The sequence below is a fragment of the Ostrea edulis genome, chromosome 1, assembly GCF_947568905.1.
Source record: "Ostrea edulis chromosome 1, xbOstEdul1.1, whole genome shotgun sequence".
Classification (NCBI taxonomy): Eukaryota; Metazoa; Mollusca; class Bivalvia; order Ostreida; family Ostreidae; genus Ostrea; species Ostrea edulis.
In genome coordinates, this window is record NC_079164.1 from 14,087,808 (window position 1) to 14,113,440 (window position 25,633).

Sequence of the window (25,633 nt, forward strand, 5' to 3'; positions counted from 1 at the left end):
CAGATTAAATATATACAAATAATTTCTAACGATTTAGGCAGTTTTGCCCAATTCTAATTGTACATGATATAGATCCAATGAATGAAATTCCGCTACAAATAAGGATCCACATGGTCCAAGCATTCATTCTATTACACACTGATTAAAGATATCACATTCAATTCATTAATCACACATTAAGTAAGTGATCATCTATTTTCATATTTATTTTCGAATGGTGTAATATTATTGGTGTAATATCAAATGAATAAAAATCTTACTTTATCTACATCATAACTTATCAATGACAAAATACCTTTACGTCAAATCATGTCTCCACCATGGTTGTTTACCTGAGTGATCAATTGGCACCGATCAATATATATATCACGTGGGTAGTGCGATTTAAATACCCGAATAGATATAGGTACCCAGTCTTTACCTGAACTGCCCAGGTTATAATACTCTGACCTAATTTTGACAGGTTCTGTGTTTTCCCTGAGAAATGGCGAATTAACCCTTAGCTAAATCAAATTCATTGGATTTTCATATATTTTGTAGTTGATTTCTGAGCAATGGATTTTCATTTTTTTGTAGTTGATTTCTGAGCATTGGGTTTTCATTGTATTTTGTAGTTCATTTCTGAGCTTTGGATTTTCATTTATTTAGATTTGTAAAGAATTAACTCTACCTCCTTGCTGAATTACATGAGAGAAAAAGCATTCAAAATTGCATTGAACACTACATGGTGATTTATAAATTAGCATTTATTTTTGATGGAGCATATCTTGGTTTTGACAAAATATGTGAAAGGACACCTCGCATGTTTCCAAAGTATACAAAATTATATTTATTTTGTTTTTCTTATGCTTATAGTAACGAATTCTTATAGTTAGTGTACCGAAATATTGCGATAATTGTGATGAAGGATTACAATAACATCACAGAAAAATGCAAAATCAATGCATATACCGAGGATGTAAAAGAGAGCATTTATCTGATGTCCTCCAAGATTATTTTGACATCATAGAAAAATCCATAAGTAATACAAATGAAAAATTGAAGTGATGTTATAAACTCACAAAGTAATAGAAAATCAATACATGGAATAGTATCAAATTAGTATAGGCATTTTAGTTACTAGATCGTTAAATTATGCATATGAAAAGAGAGAACTATCTAGAACTCAAAAACAGGGAGTTATCACTTGTTTACCAAAACAACTTATTGCATACTGTCTATAAAATAGGACCAGGATGTACATGTATAGCAAATCGAATGAAACAGATTCTACCAATATTAATAAATGGAGACCAAACAGGATTTATACCAGGCAGAAGTATTACGGAGAACACTAGCTTGATTTATGATATAATGAACTCTAACCAAGTGAAAAGTGTTTCAGGTTTAATTCTACTCATAGACGTTGAAAAAGATTTTTATACCGTGTCATCATGGTAGTATTTAATTTGTGTTATGAAACTATTTAACTTTAGCGCATGTATCATCAAATGGATTAAAAATTTTCATAAAGATATCACAACAATAAATCAGGGTGGAAAAATATCAAGATGGTTTAAAGATAGGCGCGGCTGTAGACAAGGGGGCCCTATCTCTGCCCGTTTGTTTCTATTGTGCGCAGAAATACTAGCAATAAAGTTAAGGGGTAATAATGAATTAATGGTATCAGAATTACATGTACTTGGAAATATAATGCATCTCATCTCTCAATTTGCAGATAATACTTCTCTTTTCTTTGATGGCACTAAAAACTCACTTGAAAACGCTTTGAATGAACTAAAAGATTTTAGAGAAATATCAGGACTATCGGTAAGTTGTGAAAATTGTGAGAACATTTGCATGACATATGAGAAAAACGGCATCGTAAAAAGAGAAGGAAGGGATCGGCAGGAAACGCGAGCGAAACTCGTATAAGCGTCGGTGAAGGTGAAAACTCGTCTCCCGTGGGCGCACTGGGGTCGTGCATCAAATCAGATACTGTACGGTACGTCTATAGCAACAAAAGTAAGCGTTGAAGTTGACAATGATATAAGGCGTCAGATTAGTGAAAACAGCAAAATGTCGGACACGATTCTGAAGAAGCTTGATATATTAGATGAAATCCAAGTTAAGCTCTTGCGAATAGACAGTGTCGTAACAAGCATTAGACAGCAAATTAGTGAAGTAACGAACAAGGCAAGTAACCTTGCACAGTCAGTGACTATCTTATCTGATACAATTAATGAAATAAAACAAATGGGGGTGTAGAGGCAATTAGAAATAAATTGTCCATGGTTGAAGCCAAAATGGTTGAACTGGACCAAACAATGCAAAACACACTTTATTTACCAGGCTGATCTCGATGCAGTATTGGAGGGGGAGGGGCAACTGGCTGTGGGGGACACCACGGCGAATCCATCGATAGTTTCCGGCTGCGATAGACGAACAACGCTTATTCCGGTGATGAAACAGTTTAGAAAAGGTGCTAATGTTAAGCTTGTGCACGGCCATCTACATGTGAATGGTAAACTGTATGACCCGGACTACCATGAACCTTCTGGTTGCGACCCTGCAGAATCTGCAGAACCTATGGACAATGCCCGTGTTGTTCAGAATGGCACACACCCCAGCGAAACAGCATGGGAGGAATGTGGTGCACAATTTAAGCGAACAGGACTGCCCATATGGTCTAAGCATCATATCGTGGAACGTTAATAGATCAGCTGAGAATAAGCTAAAAGATGAGAATTTTTTAAGCTTATCTGTAAATATGATATTGTTTTTTTGTCGGAAAGTTGGATTGATAAAAATACGGATTTTTCTGAACATCCTTTAAATGCAGTATATGATATTAATGTATTTTACAGAAATAAAAGAAAAAGGTGGGGTATTATCCTACTGATCAAGAAACAAATTGCTAAAATATACATATTTTGAAAGGCGTATATAATACTGCTATTTGGATCAGATTTATACAAGCCTTGCTGTATGCCCTAGAGATATATTCATGTGTCTTTTGTACATACCGCATGAAAATAATGTATACCACGATTTGAATGGTAAGAATATTTTTGAGGAACTGGAATATGATATGGTAAACTATATGATAAGATTACATAGAATTTGATAATATATCACACCAGTAGCAGAGAATCCTTTGACACGTTTCTTTACTGTGATCGTGACGGTACATGTATTATTCTAAAGGGTCCTCAATACAGAGAACCTCGATCTCTCAATGGGCGACAGAACTTCATCTCTATTATGAATTATGTCGAGGATTATACCAGACGATGGGCTAAATATGAAAAAGAAGAACTTCATACTGGATTCCTAAACTTCATAAAAACCCTTACAAACAAAGATGCATTGCTGGATCCAGTAAATGTTCTGCCTAGCCCCTATCTTTACTCCTCACGAACACATTACAGCTGTGAAGGAGAAACTTCAAACGTACTGTGCAACTATATATGCCAGAAGTGGTGTAAATCAATTGTGGATTCTAAAGAACTTTCAGTAAACTCGAAATCACAAAACTTTTCTCAAATCAACAACATGAAAACGTATGACTTTTCAACACTTAACACGACCATTCCTCGCGATAAAATAAAGACTAGACTTTTTGACATCAGAGACAGTTGCGTCTTCAACAACAAAAATGGAAAACGCAAATATTCCTATCTAGTGATCAGTCATCCAAAAAATTACTTTGTTAAACGCTACTCTGATTCCACGCACAAATACTCTGAAGTTGAAATAAAAAAAATATGCTGGAGTTCCTCATTGACAATATCTTCTTGGTTTTTGGTGATCAGGTCTTCCAACAGTATGTTGGAATCCTCATGGGCACGAATTGTGCTCCTTTGTTAGCTGACTTGTTTTTATATTCCTAAGAAGCAGAATTTATTCAAAAACTTCTACTTGAGAAGAAAAAATCTTTTGCTGTTGCCTTCAATTCGACATTTAGATATATCGACGACGTATTATCTATTAACAATAATGATTTTCATTCATATTTCGATTCGATATATCCCAGTAAACTCGAAATAAAAGACACTACAGAGTCGTCCACTTCTGCTTCATACTTAGATATTTTATTTAAAGTAGATATTAACGGCAAACTAACAACTCAACTTCATGACAAATGGGATGATTTCAGCTTCTCCTTCGTCAACTTTCCATATCTATGTAGCAATATTCCATTATCACCTGCATATGGTGTTTATATCTCTCAATTGATTCGATACGCATGATTTTGTTCTGCTTATGGTCAGTTTTTAAATCAAAGCAGGCAACTGACAAACAAGTTGATGGTGCAGGGGTTCCAACAGTCTCGTTTAAAGTCGGCATTTCGCAAATTCTATGGTCGTTATAACGATCTAATTTGCCAATACAACCTATCATTGGGTCAAATGCTGTCTGACGTGTTTCACACCGATTCTTAGACCGTTCTTGGCACACTGATTTTGACTACGGATAACTCCGTTTACCTGATCAAGATATGGGGCTCACGGCGGGTGTGACTGGTCGACAGGGAATACGTACTCCTCCTAGGCACTTGATCCCACCTCTGGTATATCCAGGGTCCGTGTTTGCCGAACTTTCTATTTTGTATTGCTTATAGGAGTTACGAGATTGATCACTGTTCGTTATCCTCACCTTACATTTAATTCTGAAATCGTCTGCAAAACAAAACGGTATGATAAATACACGACAATACATTTATGGCATTACTTTGTTATATAAACATGCCTTTTGGGTGGTCAATAACTATAACGTTAGATGCAGGTTGGAAATAGGTACATAAGACGAAGATGTAACAAGAACCTATCAGTAGTTTAGAAAAAAATGCTAGCTCATTATTTCAACAGCAAAGCGATGAGATCGACCTTGTAATGAAACACGAACTTGCTTCCTGTTCAAAATTCCCAACATATGCAACGATTGACCCACTCCTTTTCTAACTTCTTTCCAAATGGTCATCTCAAATGCTCAGTTAGATACAAAAATGCTCGTTAAGAATGCTGACGACAAGGGTTTTTAACCCTTTATCCAAAAGCAGCAAAAAACACAAAATTATTTTTTGTGTGAAACACTGATGCCCCATATTACAACAAAGTGGAATTGTAAGATTTTTAAAGGTCACCAGGCCACGTACATATATAGGATGGAAAGGTCTTGCCACAAAAAATACACATACCAAATATGAAAGCTCTACCTCTTATGGTGTAAAAGATATATGCAAGGTTAAAGTTTTTTTTAAAAATTTCCAAAACCAGGTTTCACAATTTCACAAAACTGACAAACGTTGGAAAAATCTTCCCCTAAGAAATACACATAATGAACATAAAAGCAGTACCTTTTACCATTTGAAAAATTTGCCTTGTACTGAATTTTCTAAAAGTAGGTCAAATGTCAATATTAAGGTCACCAGGTCAAAGATTTTAGTGTCAATGTAAATGTATACACATACTAAATATGACAGCTCTACCTCCTATGCTGTAAAAAATTTGAACAAGTATTTTAACACAGACAGACAGACGGACGGACAGACAAAAGACGTTCAAAATAGCTCACCGGAGCTTTCAGCTGAGATAAGATAATAAAGACGGCCTTACAAAGTCGACATTAAACTGCTTCGGCTACTTTATAATTTTAACCCACGTAGGTGAATTCTTGAATGATGGTCAACACTACGAAATAAAAACACCAGTGATATTATCAAATGTATTGCAGTGAAAATAAAAGAAATGAATTATCTTTTGTAAATTATAATAGATCATTAGAATCCTTCATTAGTTCGACTGTGGGATAGGTTTTTTCCTATCACATTCGAGGTAATAATGATCGAAGGATCATTTTTCTCTTATTTTACCCACAGTTTAGTGCATAAATTCAAGGGCTTCGAGGAAATTTTAAAATTTTCAAAATCCTCATTTGAACTTGATGCAAAAATTAATTAGACAGCCAGAAAGAGCATACCCGAAAATGGTTTACATTAAGTGTAAACTAAAAACCCCATGGTTGTCCACCAGAAAGCTATATCAAATCGAAATCTAAAGAGAACAATACAAAATATTTCACTTCACTGTATAACGTAAATGATAGAAAATATGACGTCACAATCAAATGACATCGCAGCAGTCTGAGACTAATAGAATTCTTCATTCGTACAAGTGTGGGATAGGGAAATTCCACCGAGGGGACAAGATTCGCAGTCTAGGACGAGGCAGATCAGGGCTATCCGTTTCTTTATTTCCTTTTATCAAAGCCGCAATCTTGAGACCAGAATATGAGAAAGAAAGAGCTATATAAATCGGTATTTGTAATGGTTTCTAATAATGTTTTAACATAATTTGGAAGTATTGAAGATCAAACAATAGTCGCAGGAATACATGTACTCATTATGGCTGAATTAAGGAATTCAAGGCCAGAGCCTTGCGACGAGGGAGACAAAGTGTATTTCCTTCTATCATACAACATAGAATATCTCTCCGGGTGAGTGTTGACGACCAGACTATGGAAACTGTTAATTAAGCTAAGGATTTATCCCAGATTCATGCGCGTGAAATAATCTGGACGAAATTATTTCAAACGATGCATCCAGGATTTTTCAGTACTTTTTCTCTCTGCATCGGTCCATATTGGGTTATAGCTCTCTATGTTTTGATATTCGAATTTCAGGATTGCCGCTTTAATGTGTTTCACCCTAAAAAGGATATATATATATATATATATATATATATATAGAGAGAGAGAGAGAGAGAGAGAGAGAGAGAGAGAGAGAGAGAGAGAGAGAGAGACCTTGAAAATTAATCCAGTGACTTTTCCTAGACTTCTCTCCTACTCTTCTTTTGGATTGGTGATTTTAGTGCGAGATTCATTTGTTTATTAATTGGGTGTGTTGATTTTGCATTTTAATCGTGTTCTTGGAGTATCATATTATTTTTCGCTGTTTATCCTATCCGAATCCACACTGATACAAATTACCAAATACAATTTAACTTGAGGTAATCACTCCAATTCATTATCTTCTCATCATTTTATTTCACAATCACATTGTTTAGTTTTCCCTCTGATCATGTCTAATTTCTATAATTTTGAACACATATTTTTATTATCGTTCTGACCCAATGATGGTACAAACTCTCTACACCACTGTCTGTAGACACGCTTGCAACGATTACAATAATATTTAGTATATCAGTGTATCACTCTTGTTAACAATGTGGATTATTAATAGTTGTCGTTTTATCGTAGTGTGTAGTATGTAAAAACTTATACGGTATCAGTTTTGATGCACCAGATGCGCATTTCGACAAATAATGTCTCTTCAGTGATGCTCAACCCAAATGTTTGAAATCCGAAATAACAATGAAGTTTTAGAGCTATTATAGGGAAAAACAGTGTGCCAAAAAAGTGGAGTCAAATTCGTCTAAGGATAAGAGCTATGCGTGAGAGAGATAATCCTTAATTTTGAAATGAATTTCTAAATTTTATAACAACAATTAAATATACATCCGTATTTTCAAGCTAGTAACGAAGTACTTACATGTTGCTACTGGGCTGTAGAGACCCTCGGGGACCAACAGTCCACCAGCAGAGGCCTCGACCCAGGGGTCATAATGTAAAAACTTATACGGTACCAATTTTGATGCACCAGATGCACATGTGATATTTTGTTTATGTAATATATGTCTCCTGATAAAGACGCGGATTTCGTCGAAAATTTGAGGTTAAATTGAATAACCAAAAGAGTCATGGTCTTTTTGTACTTTTTGAACAGTGCTTTATAAATTTCTTTTTGGCCTTGTATCTTTTAGATCCAACACTGTAAGAAATTAGGGTGTTATTGGATTTTCGTGCTTATATATATATAGCTAACTCTTGTCCTTGTGTCCTATGGGAGGTGAGAGAAGTGAAATAGATTGCGCGTTTCTGGTGACGTATATATATATATATATATATATATATATCTAACTCTTGTCCTTGTGTCCTATGGGAGGTGAGAGAGGTGAAATAGATTGCGCGTTTCTGGTGATGTATATATATATATATATATATATATATATATATATATATATATAACTAACTAACTCTTGTCCTTGTGTCCTATGGGAGGTGAGAGAAGTGAAACAGATTGCGCGTTTCTGGTGATGTATATATATATATATATATATCTAACTCTTGTCCTTGTGTCCTATGGGAGGTGAGAGAAGTGAAATAGATTGCGCGTTTCTGGTGATGTATATATATATATATATATATATATATATATATATATATAACTAACTCTTGTCCTTGTGTCCTATGGGAGGTGAGAGAAGTGAAACAGATTACGCGTTTCTGGTGATGTATATATATATATATATATATATATATATATATATATATATATAAATATAAAACTCTTGTCCTTGTGTCCTATGGGAAGTGAGAGAAGTGAAACAGATTGCGCGTTTCTGGTGATGGATAGTAATAACCTTCAATCCTCTCGTTGCAGGTGTATAAAAAAGAACGAATCATCTCATTTAAAAACAACTTTATTAAATAAAATCTCTTTGTGTTCCAATCATTAAGGTGCTAACTGTGCTGCTGTATGAGGCTACAAGAGAAGGAAAACTTCAATTATTAAAAAAAATTATTCAAAAGCTTCTACATGAGGAGAAAAAATATCTTGCTGTAACCTTTAAATCGACATATGAATATATCAACGTTTTTTTCTTTCGATGTCCATTTTCATTTATATGTCGATTCGATATATCTCAGTGAATTCGAAAAAAAAAACCCACCACACCACAGTGTCTTCCACATCTGCTTTATACTTGGATACTTTATTCAACAGAGAAGTTAATGGCAAACTAACAACTCATTTATGACCTGCTTCTACATCCTCAACTTCCCATATTTATGTAGCAATATTCCATTATCAACTGCATATGGTGTTTATGTGTCTCTCAACTGAGTCGATACATAAGAGCATGCTCTGCGTATGATCAGTTTTTAAATCGACGAAGGTTACAGGGATTTCAACAATCTTGTTTAACATCAGTATTTTGCAAAATTATATAGTCGTTATAGTCGTCAGGGACACAAATTTAATTTACAAATACAACTTGTCATTAGGTCGAATGCTGTCTGACGTGAACCTTACCAATCGCTAAGTTGCTCTTTGCATACTGATCTTGACAACGGATTACTCCGTTTAACTGATCAAGATATATGGTTCACGGCGGGTGTGACCGTTCAACAAGGGATGTTTACTCCTCCTAAGCACCCGATTCTACCTCTGGTATATCCAGGAGTCCGTGTTTGCCCTACTCTTATTTTTGTACTCTTTATAGGAATTATGAGATTGATCACTGTTCGTTATCTTTCCGTTTTCATTCTTTTGTTTGGACAGCCAAATGTATACACGAAGGTGTGTTTCATCTCTTTTATCCATTTAAGCTTAGTTTTAAGTAAATCGTTATTTTCCGATAGTGTCTTATCGATACAGTTGCTTGATTTTCAAACCATATTCAAAACTCATCATGATTTTTTTAAAATCAATTTTGGTTAAAGAAAAATAAAAGCGCTCACGTTTCAGATCTCTGACCGTCATATACTTCAACCTTCAACCACTGTGTTGGAATAATTTCTCTATCATTACCTCTCGCATGTGGTTTCGCTATGTTTCTTTGACATTACATTATTTATTCTCACCAGTTCATTATATTTTAAAGAATGGGGTTTCTTTAGGGAAGGGGAGCTGTTCTGTCTCTCAATTCAAAGGGAAAAGATGAATATACATTCCAACAGATTGGTTGTTGACTATATCAGGGACATCTTACCTGTTGAGCCGTTTTGTGAGCTGGTCATTGATGATATCAGGGACATCCTACCTGTTGAGCCGTTTTGTGAGCTGGTCATTGATGATATCAGGGACATCTTACCTGTTGAGCCATTTAGTGAGCTGGTCATTGATGATATCAGGGACATCTTACCTGTTGAGCCGTTTTGTGAGCTGGTCATTGACTATATCAGGGATATCTTACCTGTTGAGCCGTTTAGTGAGCTGGTCATTGACGATATTAGAAACATCCGCTGGAGTGATATGCTTCTGTACGCCACTTTCCTCTTGCTTCTTTTTCATGAACATGTACACGCATTCACGCTCCAAGCAATTCACTGTTTCATTTTCGGTCAGGTCCTTTGCTGTGAAAACTAAAAACAGGATAATTCATATGCTATATTTCAGTGTATAATGTTGTATCTTGGTATAGTATTGAACTTAGAGAAGTCAGAAATATCCTTACCCGAGTGTACGTTGTCTACGACGGCGCATTTCCTGCATTTCTTGTATATCCATTGAAATATGTAGTGTATGTAGATCAGGGTCCCTAGCGGCATAGGGATAACAGGTACTCTCTGAAATTCCCTCACCAAGGCGTACCTTTCATAGTTCCATTTTTGGTTTCGCTTTGTCTGGATCCGTTGATAAGTATCACTACAATATTTATTCTTGCGATGAAATACTGCACTTCAAAGATACAGATTGATCGTACGGGCTTTTCATTCAACTGACGTTCAAATTCTGACAATTTCTCAACATTGAATCGAAACTGTAGTCGTCCCATTAAAAAAATCTGAATAAACAATTCAACCGTAATGACAAAGATGAAGATGCAATAACTGTATTTCACCTGAACATCGCAATCAGAATGTTGAGCAGCATAACATTGGCAAATAAGAGATAGATCCCCATCATAGCCAGCCCCACAAGTCTCCTGTGTGTCACGGTACACCTCGGGAGGATCCCCGCCCCATACACAGCAGGATCAAATGAACAATCCGGCTCCTTGGCTGCAAGTTTTTAAAAAAACTAATCAGCAGAAACCAAATCTCTGCCGATCTTTTATGATCACCTGGTATCCCAAGTACGAAATCTGTACTCATGTTATGTTATCCATAACTCATCTTATCTTATCATAACCTTGACATTTCCTATTTAAGAATTACATGCAGTTTATTGTTATCCACAGATCATCAACTTATATTCGAGATACTGAGTCTTTTCCGTTGAAACTGCTCTTCGATTTGGGACCTTAACCAATTCAAAAGTGAAGAGTGCTTCAGAATGGCTGAGACAATAAGACAACACGACTAACCTTGCAGTCTGATTAAAACCAGCCCCCCTTCTCCTAGGAGAAGGGGGCTGGTTGTAATCAGACTGCTAACCTTGCAACATTCTCTTAATAGGTCAAGAACATATTCAGAATAGAATATCAAACAATCTCTTTATGTTAATTTTAGGGTAATACCTTCTATGTCTTCAAGGAGAAGTTCACCGTACAAATTCCAGTAGCCCAGTCTCAGAACGTTAATGAAGAGGTCAAAATCAACCTCCGAGTTTGGATACATGACGGAATAAGCAGCGATAGCGTAGGAGACCACAAAGACCATCAGGATGATGACAAAGTACATCAAGTCTTTAGCCTGTGGATGTCCACAAAAAGTGTGTCAAGAATCATCAATCAAGTCTTTAGCCAGTGGATGTCCACAAAAAGTGTGTCAAGAATCATCAATCAAGTCTTTAGCCTGTGGATGTCCACAAAAAGTGTGTCAAGAATCATCAATCAAGTCTTTAGCCTGTGGATGTCCACAAAAAGTGTGTCAAGAATCATCAATCAAGTCTTTAGCCTGTGGATGTCCACAAAAAGTGTGTCAAGAATCATCAATCAAGTCTTTAGCCTGTGGATGTCCACAAAAAGTGTGTCAAGAATCATCAATCAAGTCTTTAGCCTGTGGATGTCCACAAAAAGTGTGTCAAGAATCATCAATCAAGTCTTTAGCCTGTGGATGTCCACAAAAAGTGTGTCAAGAATCATCAATCAAGTCTTTAGCCAGTGGATGTCCACAAAAAGTGTGTCAAGAATCATCAATCAAGTCTTTAGCCTGTGGATGTCCACAAAAAGTGTGTCAAGAATCATCAATCAAGTCTTTAGCCTGTGGATGTCCACAAAAAGTGTGTCAAGAATCATCAATCAAGTCTTTAGCCTGTGGATGTCCACAAAAAGTGTGTCAAGAATCATCAATCAAGTCTTTAGCCAGTGGATGTCCACAAAAAGTGTGTCAAGAATCATCAATCAAGTCTTTAGCCTGTGGATGTCCACAAAAAGTGTGTCAAGAATCATCAATCAAGTCTTTAGCCAGTGGATGTCCACAAAATGTGTGTCAAGAATCATCAATCAAGTCTTTAGCCAGTGGGTGTCCACAAAATGTGTGTCCAGAATCATCAATCGAAAGTACGCGGACATTTTTCATTAAGTTGACGTCTTGTAAATCTTAAACAGGATATTTTTTTTGTTTTGACTGTATTAGATGTTTCGATAATATGCATAAAAAGAAAAAAATTAGAAATGTATTCCATTGGTGGGGAAATTCACCTAGGGTTGCTGGCATGCACATAATGTGAAAGAAAAGTCATACAACTGCACATAACTAATTCATATGTACCTAACTATTGCAAAGAAAAATATTCACCATTGCGGAAATCATCCACAACTTTGGCCCAAGTTCTTCTATCGCGGAGAAAGTTTTTAAAATTCTCATGAAATAGGCTATAAGGCTGATTGCCATGAAAATTCTGTCCAATTCTGCAGCGGTGTATGACGGCACAAAGCTTAAAACGACAGCTGTCACGAAGAAACACAGAATAGTGATGTCGAAGTAATTCCACTTGTCCCGAAAATACACTTGTACAACGGACGGACGCTCGTGGGTGTACTTCTGACCAAAGAATGTCTTGTTTTCTTCGATACCATTCAGAAGCTGTAAGGAATTGAAAAATTTGAAGAAATTGTAAAGCAAACATCTTATGTACCACAATCTAGTAAATTCCATATCTACATTACAGAGTCTTAACAAATACTACAATTTAATTACACTAAGTAAATATTGTAGTTGGAAATCACTCCAAGTTGTAATTACTACAATTGATCATGAATACCTTTTTTTTCGGTGGAAAAGTATGAAGAGATAATGTTGCGTAACTATTGCATTGACCTCTCACCTCTCTAATTTGATTAACTTTATGTATATTGCATTAACCTTTCTAATTTAATTAATGTTACGTAACAATTGGTTAGACCTCTCACCTCTCTAATTTGATCCAGCATGAGCGTGAAGACCCAGGCATAAATCAGAATGGTGCGCCAGTGAGTGTGGTCCGAGAAACCCGCCAGTAAGGTATAGCTGAACAGACTCAAAAATAAAAGATACGACGCCTGAAATTGCAAGATATCTACACGTTATTGACTGACAATAATGAAAGATGCCCACCCGAATCGTTGTGTAATAAAGCGGACCGGTCTTGTGAGGTCCTCTTCCGCGCAACGATCGAGGGCAGACATTTCCCCTATATTCAGTTAATTACCCTTTTCATTAAATGATTTTCAAATTTAATGCACTTCTATTTCCATCAGTAATTGTTTAAATCAAATGAATTAATTAGTCCCAGGCATTTACACCATGGTTTTTTTTTTAATGGATCAGTAAAAGCCCAGTTACTTTTAATAGAATCTACAGGAAAAAAGTATTATCTATCCAATCATTCCGGAGCAAGAACGTTTGGTGCAATAACGAGTTCCACCTGTAAAGGTTTACCATCGTATGGGAGAAGCGCATGATTGGAGCTGTGTAGAATTCCACAACGCGGGTTCTAATTTTGTTACAGACTGTTGAACAGCATGAAGATTCACTCTGAAGCCATGAAATGGAACAAAAAATACAACTTTAATGAACAGTATTTCAGCTTGTGTATTTGTAAATATTATGTTGATTGTTTGATAAAGTTTGTTGGTAAACAAACCTGATTTTTTTCATCTGAATAATTACAAGGTTCGTCGATAAACTTCAGTACAAATGGAAAGAGACCGAGCAAAAAGACCGAAATCATCATCTGCAATATGATAGTGAATTTAGAATTAAGAAATAAACATGTGTATAGTTTACACTTTGTGTCTCAAATTTCCGATTATTTGTTCATACCCTAAATGAATTATTTTCTGGAGAAATTCGTCCAAACCAAATTCTATTGATGGGTATCTTGCATGCTTCGTGCGCCATGAATGGTCTGTGTTTTAAGCGGAAAGCGATCTCAACGCACGAGAGATTCCGCCAACGGGGGCGTGTCTTCATGAGAAGGCGTTCTGTATCTTCAGGATTATTCTCAAAAAACTCCTGTAACACGTCACAAGACAGCTTCACAAATTCCCTAGGAACAAAAAAAAAGAAGAAAGATTTTCAAGGAAAAATGGCACAAACATAGCAAACATACGAAGACCATGGGATAGTAGCAAAAGATTCAAAGGTCAGGAGAGAGCAGCACAAACACTCAATTGTACAAAGTCCAAAGGGTCATGTGAAACAAAACAAACATCTACAGGTCAAGAGCTAACAGTAAAAAACCCACAGGTCAGGGAAAAATAGCATAGACACACAAAGAACAGGGGAAAATAGCATAAACACTCAAAGAACAAGGGAAAACAGCATAAACACCCAAAGAACAGGGGAAAACAGCATAAACACCCAAAGAACAGGGGAAAATAGCATAAACACCCAAAGAACAGGGGAAAATAGTATAAACACCCAAAGAAAGGGGAAAACAGCATAAACACTCAAAGAACAGGGTAAAATAGCACAGACACTCAAAGAACAGGGGGAAATAGCACAAACACTCAAAGGATAGGGGGAAACAGCATAAACACTCAAAGGATAGGGGGAAAACAGCACAAAGATTCAAAAGTCAGGGGAAAACAGAATAAAGACCCAAAGGACAGGGGAAAACAGCACACACATTCAAAGGACAGAGGAAAACAGCACAAACATTCAAAGGTCAGGGGAAACAGCACAAACATTCAAAGGTCAGGGGAAACAGCACAAACATTCAAAGGTCAGGGGAAACAACACAAAGATGATCAAGGAAATCTTTTTCGTATCCTGAGTCAATGTTCTCGACATTATCATGACAGTGACAAGAAGGAGCATTTTTAGTACTAATGATTAAATGATCACGACTGGGATATGACAACTATAGAATAGACCACTCACTTCTCCTGTTTTAACAGATTATCTGCCAAGATTCGGTTTGTCACCTGACAACCTTTTCTCAATTGGCGCAATATTCCAGACGCTATTAGTGCTGATGGAAGTGGTTCCTATCATAAAAAATATATATAAAGTCAATCAAATTAGCAATTAATCATTGCACAACAACTGAAATCACTATAAAAAATACGCATAAAATCACTGTATACATGTACATACACATATATAGACTTCCTGAAAACCATTTTGTTTGGAATACACACCTTGCAGTGTTGCCAGAAGAATACGGAGAGATCGTGAAGGTTCATCATCAGAATGGACCACACCATGAGGTAGAAGTAAGGGTCCACGTGGTGGTCTGTCACGTGAGAAAGGGAACATTCTGTCATCATCTTGTAAACTGTTAATAAATCTCCAAAAAAATCTGTTCTGCATAGATTCACACATTACCTCTAATGTCCATGTCAACATTATACTCCACAAAGACATCCATTGCCAGTTTTCTGACCACAAATCGCCTGATGTTTTCAATGGTTGGAACCGTCTTCCACCCTAGCTGCATTACATACCAGTGGAATAATGAAAACATTCGTAATAGTTACACAGGTACTTACATCAGATATAACCTACAATCATTTTGTAATAACGTCATAACTATGTTTATTTCGTAACGACATTATCGTTGTAATATTTTACTGAATAGATAGGTTATCGTCTATGTGTTGGTCTGGTTTACCTTTCGTATTTTAAACATCATACCTGTCTTCGAAGTTCATCAGGTAACTACAAAGACAGGAAAAGTCATGTCAGTAATACACACTGTCTAGACGATGAAAGTGGTAAAAGTATACAAACTTTATAAACATTTCAAAGGCTTTTAATGGATGGATTCTAAATCCCACCGTCGCGTCAAACCTCAGACGTTTAAAATAGGCAGTGACTGGTCCTAATCCTAGCGCCTGACATTAGAAGTGAAAAGCATGGATATTTTGAATATGATCTTAAAAACCGAAGTCCCCTGTCACTGTAGGGGTTGGCACGATAAAGAACCATCACTGCTACGGCCGTATGTCAAAATCTGTGTACCGGTATAGGTAAAATCTGTGTACCGGTATAGGTCAGTAATACAGCGCTCGCCTCGTAACCGGGAGGTCGTGAGTTTGAGCCTAGCTCGTGCTATGCCTGCGTCAAACATAAGACGTTAATTAAAATAATTAAAAGTGAGAATCACGGGTCTTTTGGATATGACCTTAAAAACGGAGGTCCTGTGTCGCGGCAGGTGTTGCCACGATAAAGAACCATCACTGTTACGGACCTGAGTGCTAAGCATAGGTCTAAATTGTTGGTACTCCACCTACAGCTGAGTGACAAATTCCCGTTGAGACGTAAAACAATCACCCAAACAACCAAAATATGTGGCACTTCACCTAAAGCTGGTGGCATTTCTACTGGAGAAAAAAAATCTCATATGGGACGTACTTTACAAAGAAATAACAAACAAAGAAACAAAAACCGTGTACATTCTTACATATCTTGATGTGTAGAGTTTGTCTCTGTTGTTAATGGTGAACTTTTCAATGTCAACACATTCCGAAATTAAAAGCCGTACAAACTCAATTTTTCCTTCTCGCATCGCTTTCAACATCAAATCCGTTATGAATGATTCCTACAAATAAACGTTGAATACAACATGCATATTCCGAAATTCCTCTAAATATCAAGATTTCGCTAGAAGGCAATTACTCCTAACTGTACCTCTAATTGTTGTGTTTTCCTGTTGTCGAAGAAAACGTGCTCCATGGCCTTTTCGCTGTTGTTGAAACCCAAAGCAAGACCCAGCTTCTGTTCATCATCTAAAAATATATTACCACAAAATCAAATTTTTAACAATATAATGTTCTCCAAACGAAGCTGTTTTCTTGTCTTATTTTGCACGATCGCACTGTTGGTTGAATTAATTAACTTGATATCATAATGGTGTATTTCTCATTATCAGTAAATGATTCTCGGTCTTGTCATGACTTTGATAAATCCAATGTAGCATTATCTTGTGAAATAGCTTGCTGATATGCCAAGTACTAGTATTTACATACCGGATATGCTGTTGAGAAGAACGTCTAGTATTGTCTGACCTAATGGACAGTGGTCATCGTTAAGGTTGACAAAGCTGAGATACTGGCGATCTGGGTGGTTAAGGATGTCCTGTATTTTTGTTTCTTGAGTTCTATTGTTGTAGTATATTCAATTGATAACAAAGACAAATTGCGAAAGAACCATATATACTAGAAACTAAATGAGTATACGTAAGTCATATAATTTAACTTTCCTCTATTTACACAGCCATATCAAAATCAAGGTGTATTGATTATTACCACATTGACACTGCCCTAACAATCTTGAAAAGTGTCATCAATATTCATACATATACTGATCCACGATTTCACTGAAACATTTACACCCTATGATGAAAAGTGAAGATAACGAACAGGAATCAATCTCACAACTCCCACAAGCAATACAAAATAGAGAGTTGGGCAAACACGGACCCCTGGACACACCAGAGGTGGCATCAGGTGCCTAGGAGGAGTAAGCATCCCCTGTCGACCAGTCACACCCGCCGTGAGTCCTACATCCCGACCAGGCAAACGGAGTCATCCGAAGCCAAAACTGGTGCGCCAAGAACGGCCCAACAATCGGTATGAAACACGCCAGACAGCATCCGACCCAACGAAAGGCTGCACTGGCAAACCTGATGAATCTCTTGATCTGAGCTTCTAAATGAGACTCGAGATCAGTGTTCGATTGTCAATTTACACAGTGGTTTTCATGTTGTGTTTGGTTTCAAACATATAGATTTAACTACTTTCGGCCTAGAGGTTAGAGTGTTCGCCCCGCATGCGGAAGGCCGGGGTTCGAATCCCGGCCGCGACAGACCTTAGTCGTTAAAACAGGTAGTGACAGTTCCATCGCCAAACGCTAGGCATCAGGTGTGAATGTCACGGGTCCTCGGAGATGACCTTAAATACGGATGTCCCGTGTCACAGTAGGTGTGGAATGCTAAAGAACCCTCACTAATGGCCGTAAGCGCCGAGTATAGGTCTAAATTTGAAGCCCTTCACCGGTCTTGGTGACGTCTCCATATGAGTGAAAAATTCTCGAGAGAGACGTTAAGCAAGATACAATCAATCAATCAATCAATTCACAATGTCTTTGAGTACAATGATTACCAAATATTATAAAATATTATAATCATTCTACCAAGGAATCTTAAATGTAATGTAAGGTGAAGATAACGAATAGTGATCAATCTCATTACTCCTATAAGCAATACAAATAGATAGTTGGGCAAACACAGACCCCTGGACATACCAGAGGTGGGATCAGGTGCCTAGGAGGAGTAAGCATCCCCTGTTGAACGGTCACACCCGCCGTGAGCCCTATATCCTGATCAGGTAAACGGAGCTCTCCGCAGTCAAAATCAGTGTGCCAAGAACGGCTTAACAACCGGTATGAAACACGTCAGACAGCATTTGACCCAATGATAGGTTGTATTGACGAACTAGATCGTTATAACGACCATACAATTTGCGAAATGCTGACTTCAATCGAAACTGTTGAAACCCCCATACCATCAACTTGTTTGTCAGTAGCTTACCTCGATTAAAAAAAGTGTAATATTTCAGATTAGTTTCGTGTCTTACCTTCCACTGGCAAATGCCTTTGCTAATGTATCAGCAAAACCTCCTGTACCCTACAAAGATAAGTTATCCTCCATGTTGAAATAAGAAGCGATTAGCTGATGGAGAGAAAGAAAAGCTCGAACAATTCAGTATCGTCGTACCATGAGGACCACGACAGGCCTTCGGACATCCAGCGATCTTTTGATCATACTGAGTGATTGGAATGGATCCCCGCCCACCACCAGTAATAGGGAAGCGATCGCTCCAGGAACACCTGCAAATATCAACCTTATCTCAAAACAAGGAACAGCTTCGCTGTGTTGGAGTCACTAAACATGTCTTAACATGGTGTTTATACATATAAACATGGTATAGGAAGGGTGTATTTTTAAGTGAGTTGTGCTTCAATGAAACCCGTCAGCTGAGATACGCAGATACGTCTAGCCGTACTTGATTTTTGGATATCGTATTTCCCTTGTCGTATGTACTCCTCAAATTCTGTTCTGAACCTCGCAGTGGAGATGACGGATCTTTCACCATTCTCACGAACAACTGCACATTTGTGAGGGAGAAGGAAATGGGAGCAGAAGGGATTAAGGTGATACTCCCCGCTCGCATTCATCGCCTTCCTAGTGTTGTAAGTAGCGGGCCATCTCCCAAAGCCCTGGAACAATACTCGCTGTGTTTATCATAGTCCACAGTAATGATACATTCTCCTTGATTCTATCTCATCTTGTAAACTTACATGTCTAATGAGGAGATTTTCATTCATCTTCAAGTACTCCCAGGATGCAATTCCTATCACTGTCGGTCGTTCATTAACATCCTCCTTCTCTACGACTTGACCAATCACTTTTGAGATTTCAGAGGTGGCGCCATCAGTTGTGAACCACACTCCTGGATTAGAAATTTGGATATCTTATTCCATGCTTGTACTCGTGTACAGCATCCAGGACATTGTCATAGGACCATATGATAATCTGACATGAATTGCACTGAATTATTTCATATTCAAGTGAAATGTATGTGTGAAACTTTGTCAGGATAATAATAAGAGTGCGAGTTTTAGGGTTTTACCGACCTTTCTCTTTGACGATGTTCTGAAGTGCATTGGTGATGAGTCTTGACTTGCTAGGATCATTAATTATCTGAGATCCCTCCCCCGTTACTGAAATCAACAGGCGGGGTGTTTCCAGTCTCCATTGGTCGATGATTAAAGAGGCCACTGTTTTCAGATCAGAATTAGTACTGAGGCGGACGTACTGTAAATAAAACAAAAGACGTTATTATTTGGTACATCATTTTGTTGAAAGAAATTTGTGTTAATTGAAAGTCAACCGATGACGAGGTAAATTCCTAGGTGTAACTGACCATGCTGCGTTTGCATACCCGGTACAGTGTATATAATGGTTCCTAAATGGTATTGTCGATGAAATACATAGCTGCATAGCTCTTATCCTTAGACGAATTTGACTCCACTTTTTTGGCACGCTGTTTTTGGCTATAATAGCTCTAAAATTTCATTGTTATTTCGGATTTCAAACATTTCGGTTGAGCATCACTGAAGAGACATTATTTGTCGAAATGCGCATCTGGTGCATCAAAATTGGTACCGTGTAAGTTTTACATAAAGCACAATGGGTTCAGGATGAAAAATATGAAGAGAGTATGTTTTAATCAAAAGCCACATATTCCATAACTGTGCAATGAAAAGGTTAAGATAACGAACAGTGATCGATTTCATAACTCCTATAAAAAGTTTAGTCAGTTTATGTCTGTTAATACTGATCATAGAGCAAAGACTGAACTAAGTAGAAAATACAGTAAAACATGATTATAACGAATCCACGCTTACTGCAAAGTAATATTTATTTCCCTATGAGAGGAAAATAACGAAGTTTGGTAATAACGAACTGATGTCCACCTGCCCTGAATGTTCGTCATAACCGTGTTTAACTGTAATCTGTCCAAATAGAGATTTAAAGCGAACATCTCAATATGTACAGGCAATTCCCGCACTCTTTACCATCGCAGCATGTCTTTCTAATCCGCCTTCAGCGAATATTTCCACCTTTCCGAACGCGTCAGTCATCGTATGTTCTGGACTTCTTCCACAGCCGCGACATTTTTCCCTTGAAAGGAAAGAAAAATAGATTAGTACTCTCGGTGAATGCTAGATTCTCTATGTATTTAAGGAACGCAGAACTTCTAAATGTGGACATGTTTTTATTATGACTTTAGAAAGAATATAATGAATTGAAGAACATTTACACTTGTGTAGAAATCTCATGATAAAGGGGCACAGTGATGTTTCGTTGAATCCAGTTTTCGAGTTTCTGTAATGAAAACAAATATACTTCTGCAAAAAAAGACTCACAGAGTTTTAAAAACATGCTTCCTCAACAAAAAAGTACATTGTAATCATCGTGTCTAATAGGTTGTACTTAACTTACAAGGTTGTCTTTGTTCAACAGAACATTCTGATTAAGAACATCATTAATTTCTCTCTGATTGGCGTATTGATGATGACCAATTATTCTGATCAACCAATCAGGTCGTTCCATTTCTGCGGGACTGGTATGCAAATTTATTGGTATAAGCTTCTTCCACATCACATGAGCAACTTCGACTTCTGTTAAAATAAGATTAACACAATGCACGTATTTCTATACGACATTACCACCAAAGTCATGTTTGCCGGTATGACTAAAACAGCTATATAATGTATAAAATTCATCCCTGACATATCAAAATTCATACATCCTGCTACCTTTTCTTGTGATTCTGATTAAAATTGAATTCATTTTGTTTATATAAAATGGAAAAACATTATTGTGGAGATTTTTCATTTCTTTTCAAATGAAAGATTGCCCAAGTGCATTCACTTTCTATACATATTAAAAGCGTACCTTTTCTACATTTCTGGTCTTCCATAAAATCCTTTGATAAACAGAGAATTACGGCTTCGCATGTCATGATTTCTTCGAATAATTTTTGAGAAGTGGAGAAGTCGGATGTTAGGCGAACCTGGCACTGAGACAATCCGTTCCGAAAGATCGTTCGACACTCCTCGGCATGTGTTACGTCAGATGGGTGATAGCTGATTATGATCTTGTCGCTTTCTGTTTATGGAATTTTAATAATTCATTCATTACTTTATTCACCTGTCTTGTAATTCATTGTCATGAATTGAAATAGAAATGAGAATTTCACTATCGATATCAAATAGTACAACTGTTGTACAACCTTCACGATTTCCTTACTTGAATATTGGTACGTGTGTTGTTTTGTGAACAAATTAATCATGAATGTGTGTGTAAATAGCTTACTTTCTTTCATTATGTAAAAGACCATGATGGGGCATCAAAAATTTCCTATGTGGACATAATATTTCCTTTAATGGTCATATTGTTATAACCTGTAAAAGGTACATGTGTACTTTCAGATAGTCTGAAAATATCCTCGTAGACCTTGAGAATAACGTGATTTTATTTCTTATTTCAGATAGTCTGAAAATATTCTCGTAGACCTTGAGAATAAGTGATTTCTTTTCTTATTACAAAATAGATGTACCTTGTTGTTCTTCCAGGAGATGGGACAACAGAACTTTCATGATATCTTCGTCCTTGTCATACGGTATTTTGTCCTTGGTTCGCATCCAAATTGGGTCGTCTGCGTCCTCGATCTTCCTGGCGTCGATGATACAAATTTTCTTCCCCTTTCGTTTTATCAATTCCAACTCTGTCAGAAAATGAAAAAAAAATTTTCATTGGTGAAAAACATTACCGCTTGGACACAAGAACTTCATAACAATTGTGATGAAAATAATTTCATGATATACCAAGGGAACAGACTTCGTCAGTAAAGTAACCGTCGGATATCACAATAAGATACTCGTCTGCTGACACTAAATTGTCTGTAATCAGATCCCAGTCGTCTTTGGTCATCTTAACAGACGATCTTTTTCTCCTGGGAATGGTGCAGCTGATTGTGGTAATGCATGACAACAGCCCGCGCAGACGTTCCATCTTTGATGAACAACTGCTTACGTATACGCCCTTCGTTTTCGATTTTTCTAATAATGATTTAATGAAAAAATATCATAACTAAATATTACCATAAAGTATATAGCGAATATTTTGTCTTAATTTGCTTTATATTTTTGTAAAGCAGACCTTTTTCCTTCCTCCGATGGATTTTGAAAATGGACGGTTCATCAGGTTCGTCAAAATAGAAAACCAATTCTTTCGTTATCCCTCTGGAACTTAGGTCTTTCTTTAAGACTTTATAGTTATCTCTCATCATGCAATAGGCCACCTCATTCTCTCCTTCCATTAAGATGCTGACATCTGGAAAAGATGTAATCATACGGATATTTGGATTGATTAATTGATTGTATATTGAGAGGGACTCTTGAGAATCTTTCACTCATATAGAAACGTCACCATTGCCGGTGAAGGGCTGCGATATTTCTAAATTAAGGCCTATGCTCGGCGCTCACCATACTTACAGCCTTTGAGCAGGGAGGGATCTTTATCGTGCCACACATGCTGTGACAGGGGTTCTCGGTTTTTGCGGTCTCATCCGAAGGACCGACCAATTTAGTCGCCTCTTACGACAAGCAAGGGGTTTTGAGGACCTATTCTAACCCGGATCCCCACAGGACCCAATATTTTGAAAAACTCTTATAAGTCCGTACTCCGAAGAATGTAATGCTATGCAAAATATTCTATAACATAATTACTGAAAAAACAACAACAGAGAATTAATAGGTGAAGATAACGAAAAGTGATCAATCTCATAACTCCTATAAGGAATACAAAATTAAGAGAAGGGCAAACATGGACCCCTGGACATACCAGAGGTGAGATGAAGTGCCTAGGAGAAGTAAGCATCCCCTGTTAACTGGTCACACCCGGCGTGAGCCCTCTAACTTGATCAGTAAGCTGTGATTGGTGCTGAGAACTACTTACCATTCACAAACTGTTCCGAACGCTGGACGTAATCTACCGATAGGCAAAATATGACCAGATCTTCGCTGAATCTGACCTCCACACTATCCCGTTCATCCTTGGAGGTCACGGTCACCGTACCGAGCTCCTGGAGACTCAGCTTCAGTTTCTTCATCTTCAGTTCGTCCGTAGAATGGTGGCATAATAAAACTGTATCTATCAGCTTCCGGGAGTCACACACTGTCAACAAGAGGGAAATGTTATCAACAATGACGGCCACTACGAGGTGACTTAGCATCATCAAACCAGTGAACAGTTTGCAGTAAACCAGTAGACTTCTGTATACAGCACTACAACATTACGAACTATATAAACACTAACTGTATACAACACTACGACATTACAAACCACAAACACTAACTGTATACAACACTACGACATTACAAACTATACAAACACTAACTGTATATTATACAAACACTAACTGTATACAGCACTACAACATTACGAACTATACAAACACTAACTGTATACAACACTACGACATTACAAACTATACAAACACTAACTGTATATTATACAAACACTAACTGTATACAGCACTACGACATTACAAACTATACAAACACTAACTGTATACAACACTACGACATTACAAACTATACAAACACTAACTGTATATTATACAAACACTAACTGTATACAGCACTACAACATTACGAACTATACAAACACTAACTGTATACAACACTACGACATTACAAACTATACAAACACTAACTGTATACGACACTACGACATTACAAACTATACAAACACTAACTGTATATTATACAAACACTAACTGTATACAGCACTACAACATTACGAACTATACAAACACTAACTGTATACTATACAAACACTAACTGTATACAGCACTACAACATTACGAACTATACAAACACTAACTGTATACTATACAAACACTAACTGTATACTATACAAACACTAACTGTATACTATACAAACACTAACTGTATACAGCACTACGACATTACGAACTATACAAACACTAACTGTGTACAGCACTACGACATTACGAACTATACACTAACTGTATACAACACTACGACATTACGAACTATACAAACACTAACTGTATACAACACTACGACATTACGAACTATACAAACACTAACTGTATACAACACTACGACATTACGAACTATACAAACACTAACTGTATACAACACTACGACATTACGAACTATACAAACACTAAATGTATATAACACTACGACATTACGAACTATACACTAACTGTATACAACACTACGACATTACAAACTATACAAACACTAACTGTATACAACACTACGACATTACGAACTATACACTAACTGTATACAACACTACGACATTACGAACTATACAAACACTAACTGTATACAGCACTACGACATTACGAACTATACAAACACTAACTGTATACTATACAAACACTAACTGTATACAGCACTACGACATTACGAACTATACAAACACTAACTGTATACAGCACTACGACATTACGAACTATACAAACACTAACTGTATACTATACAAACACTAACTGTATACAGCACTACGACATTACGAACTATACAAACACTAACTGTATACTATACAAACACTAACTGTATACAGCACTACGACATTACGAACTATACACTAACTGTATACAACACTACGACATTACGAACTATACAAACACTAACTGTATACAGCACTACGACATTACAAACTATACAAACACTAACTGTATATTATACAAACACTAACTGTATACAGCACTACGACATTACAAACTATACAAACACTAACTGTATACAACACTACGACATTACAAACTATACAAACACTAACTGTATACTACACTAAAACATTACGAACTATACAAACACTAACTGT

The 25,633-nt window shown here is 36.9% G+C and overlaps 1 protein-coding gene across 1 annotated transcript in view; it reads right to left on the reverse strand.

Annotated features, from left to right (window-relative positions):
* Positions 1 to 25,633, reverse strand: part of LOC125662340 (uncharacterized) — a 50,488-nt gene that overhangs the window by 23,290 nt on the left and 1,565 nt on the right. The window contains exons 2-30 of the mRNA XM_056142441.1: positions 23,723 to 23,941; positions 22,925 to 23,098; positions 22,591 to 22,824; positions 22,323 to 22,490; positions 21,659 to 21,871; positions 21,203 to 21,381; positions 21,021 to 21,085; positions 20,776 to 20,881; positions 19,831 to 20,011; positions 19,495 to 19,646; positions 19,188 to 19,413; positions 18,911 to 19,011; positions 18,771 to 18,820; positions 17,163 to 17,293; positions 16,825 to 16,922; positions 16,598 to 16,735; positions 15,829 to 15,852; positions 15,520 to 15,625; positions 15,333 to 15,427; positions 15,073 to 15,179; positions 14,011 to 14,236; positions 13,832 to 13,921; positions 13,627 to 13,722; positions 13,119 to 13,247; positions 12,505 to 12,792; positions 11,283 to 11,457; positions 10,665 to 10,824; positions 10,278 to 10,468; positions 10,017 to 10,185 (exon numbers count right to left, since the gene is read on the reverse strand). Of these exons, the coding sequence (XP_055998416.1) occupies positions 10,017 to 10,185; positions 10,278 to 10,468; positions 10,665 to 10,824; positions 11,283 to 11,457; positions 12,505 to 12,792; positions 13,119 to 13,247; positions 13,627 to 13,722; positions 13,832 to 13,921; positions 14,011 to 14,236; positions 15,073 to 15,179; positions 15,333 to 15,427; positions 15,520 to 15,625; positions 15,829 to 15,852; positions 16,598 to 16,735; positions 16,825 to 16,922; positions 17,163 to 17,293; positions 18,771 to 18,820; positions 18,911 to 19,011; positions 19,188 to 19,413; positions 19,495 to 19,646; positions 19,831 to 20,011; positions 20,776 to 20,881; positions 21,021 to 21,085; positions 21,203 to 21,381; positions 21,659 to 21,871; positions 22,323 to 22,490; positions 22,591 to 22,824; positions 22,925 to 23,098; positions 23,723 to 23,941 (4,291 nt within the window). The remainder of the gene's footprint in view (positions 1 to 10,016; positions 10,186 to 10,277; positions 10,469 to 10,664; positions 10,825 to 11,282; positions 11,458 to 12,504; positions 12,793 to 13,118; positions 13,248 to 13,626; positions 13,723 to 13,831; positions 13,922 to 14,010; positions 14,237 to 15,072; positions 15,180 to 15,332; positions 15,428 to 15,519; positions 15,626 to 15,828; positions 15,853 to 16,597; positions 16,736 to 16,824; positions 16,923 to 17,162; positions 17,294 to 18,770; positions 18,821 to 18,910; positions 19,012 to 19,187; positions 19,414 to 19,494; positions 19,647 to 19,830; positions 20,012 to 20,775; positions 20,882 to 21,020; positions 21,086 to 21,202; positions 21,382 to 21,658; positions 21,872 to 22,322; positions 22,491 to 22,590; positions 22,825 to 22,924; positions 23,099 to 23,722; positions 23,942 to 25,633) is intronic.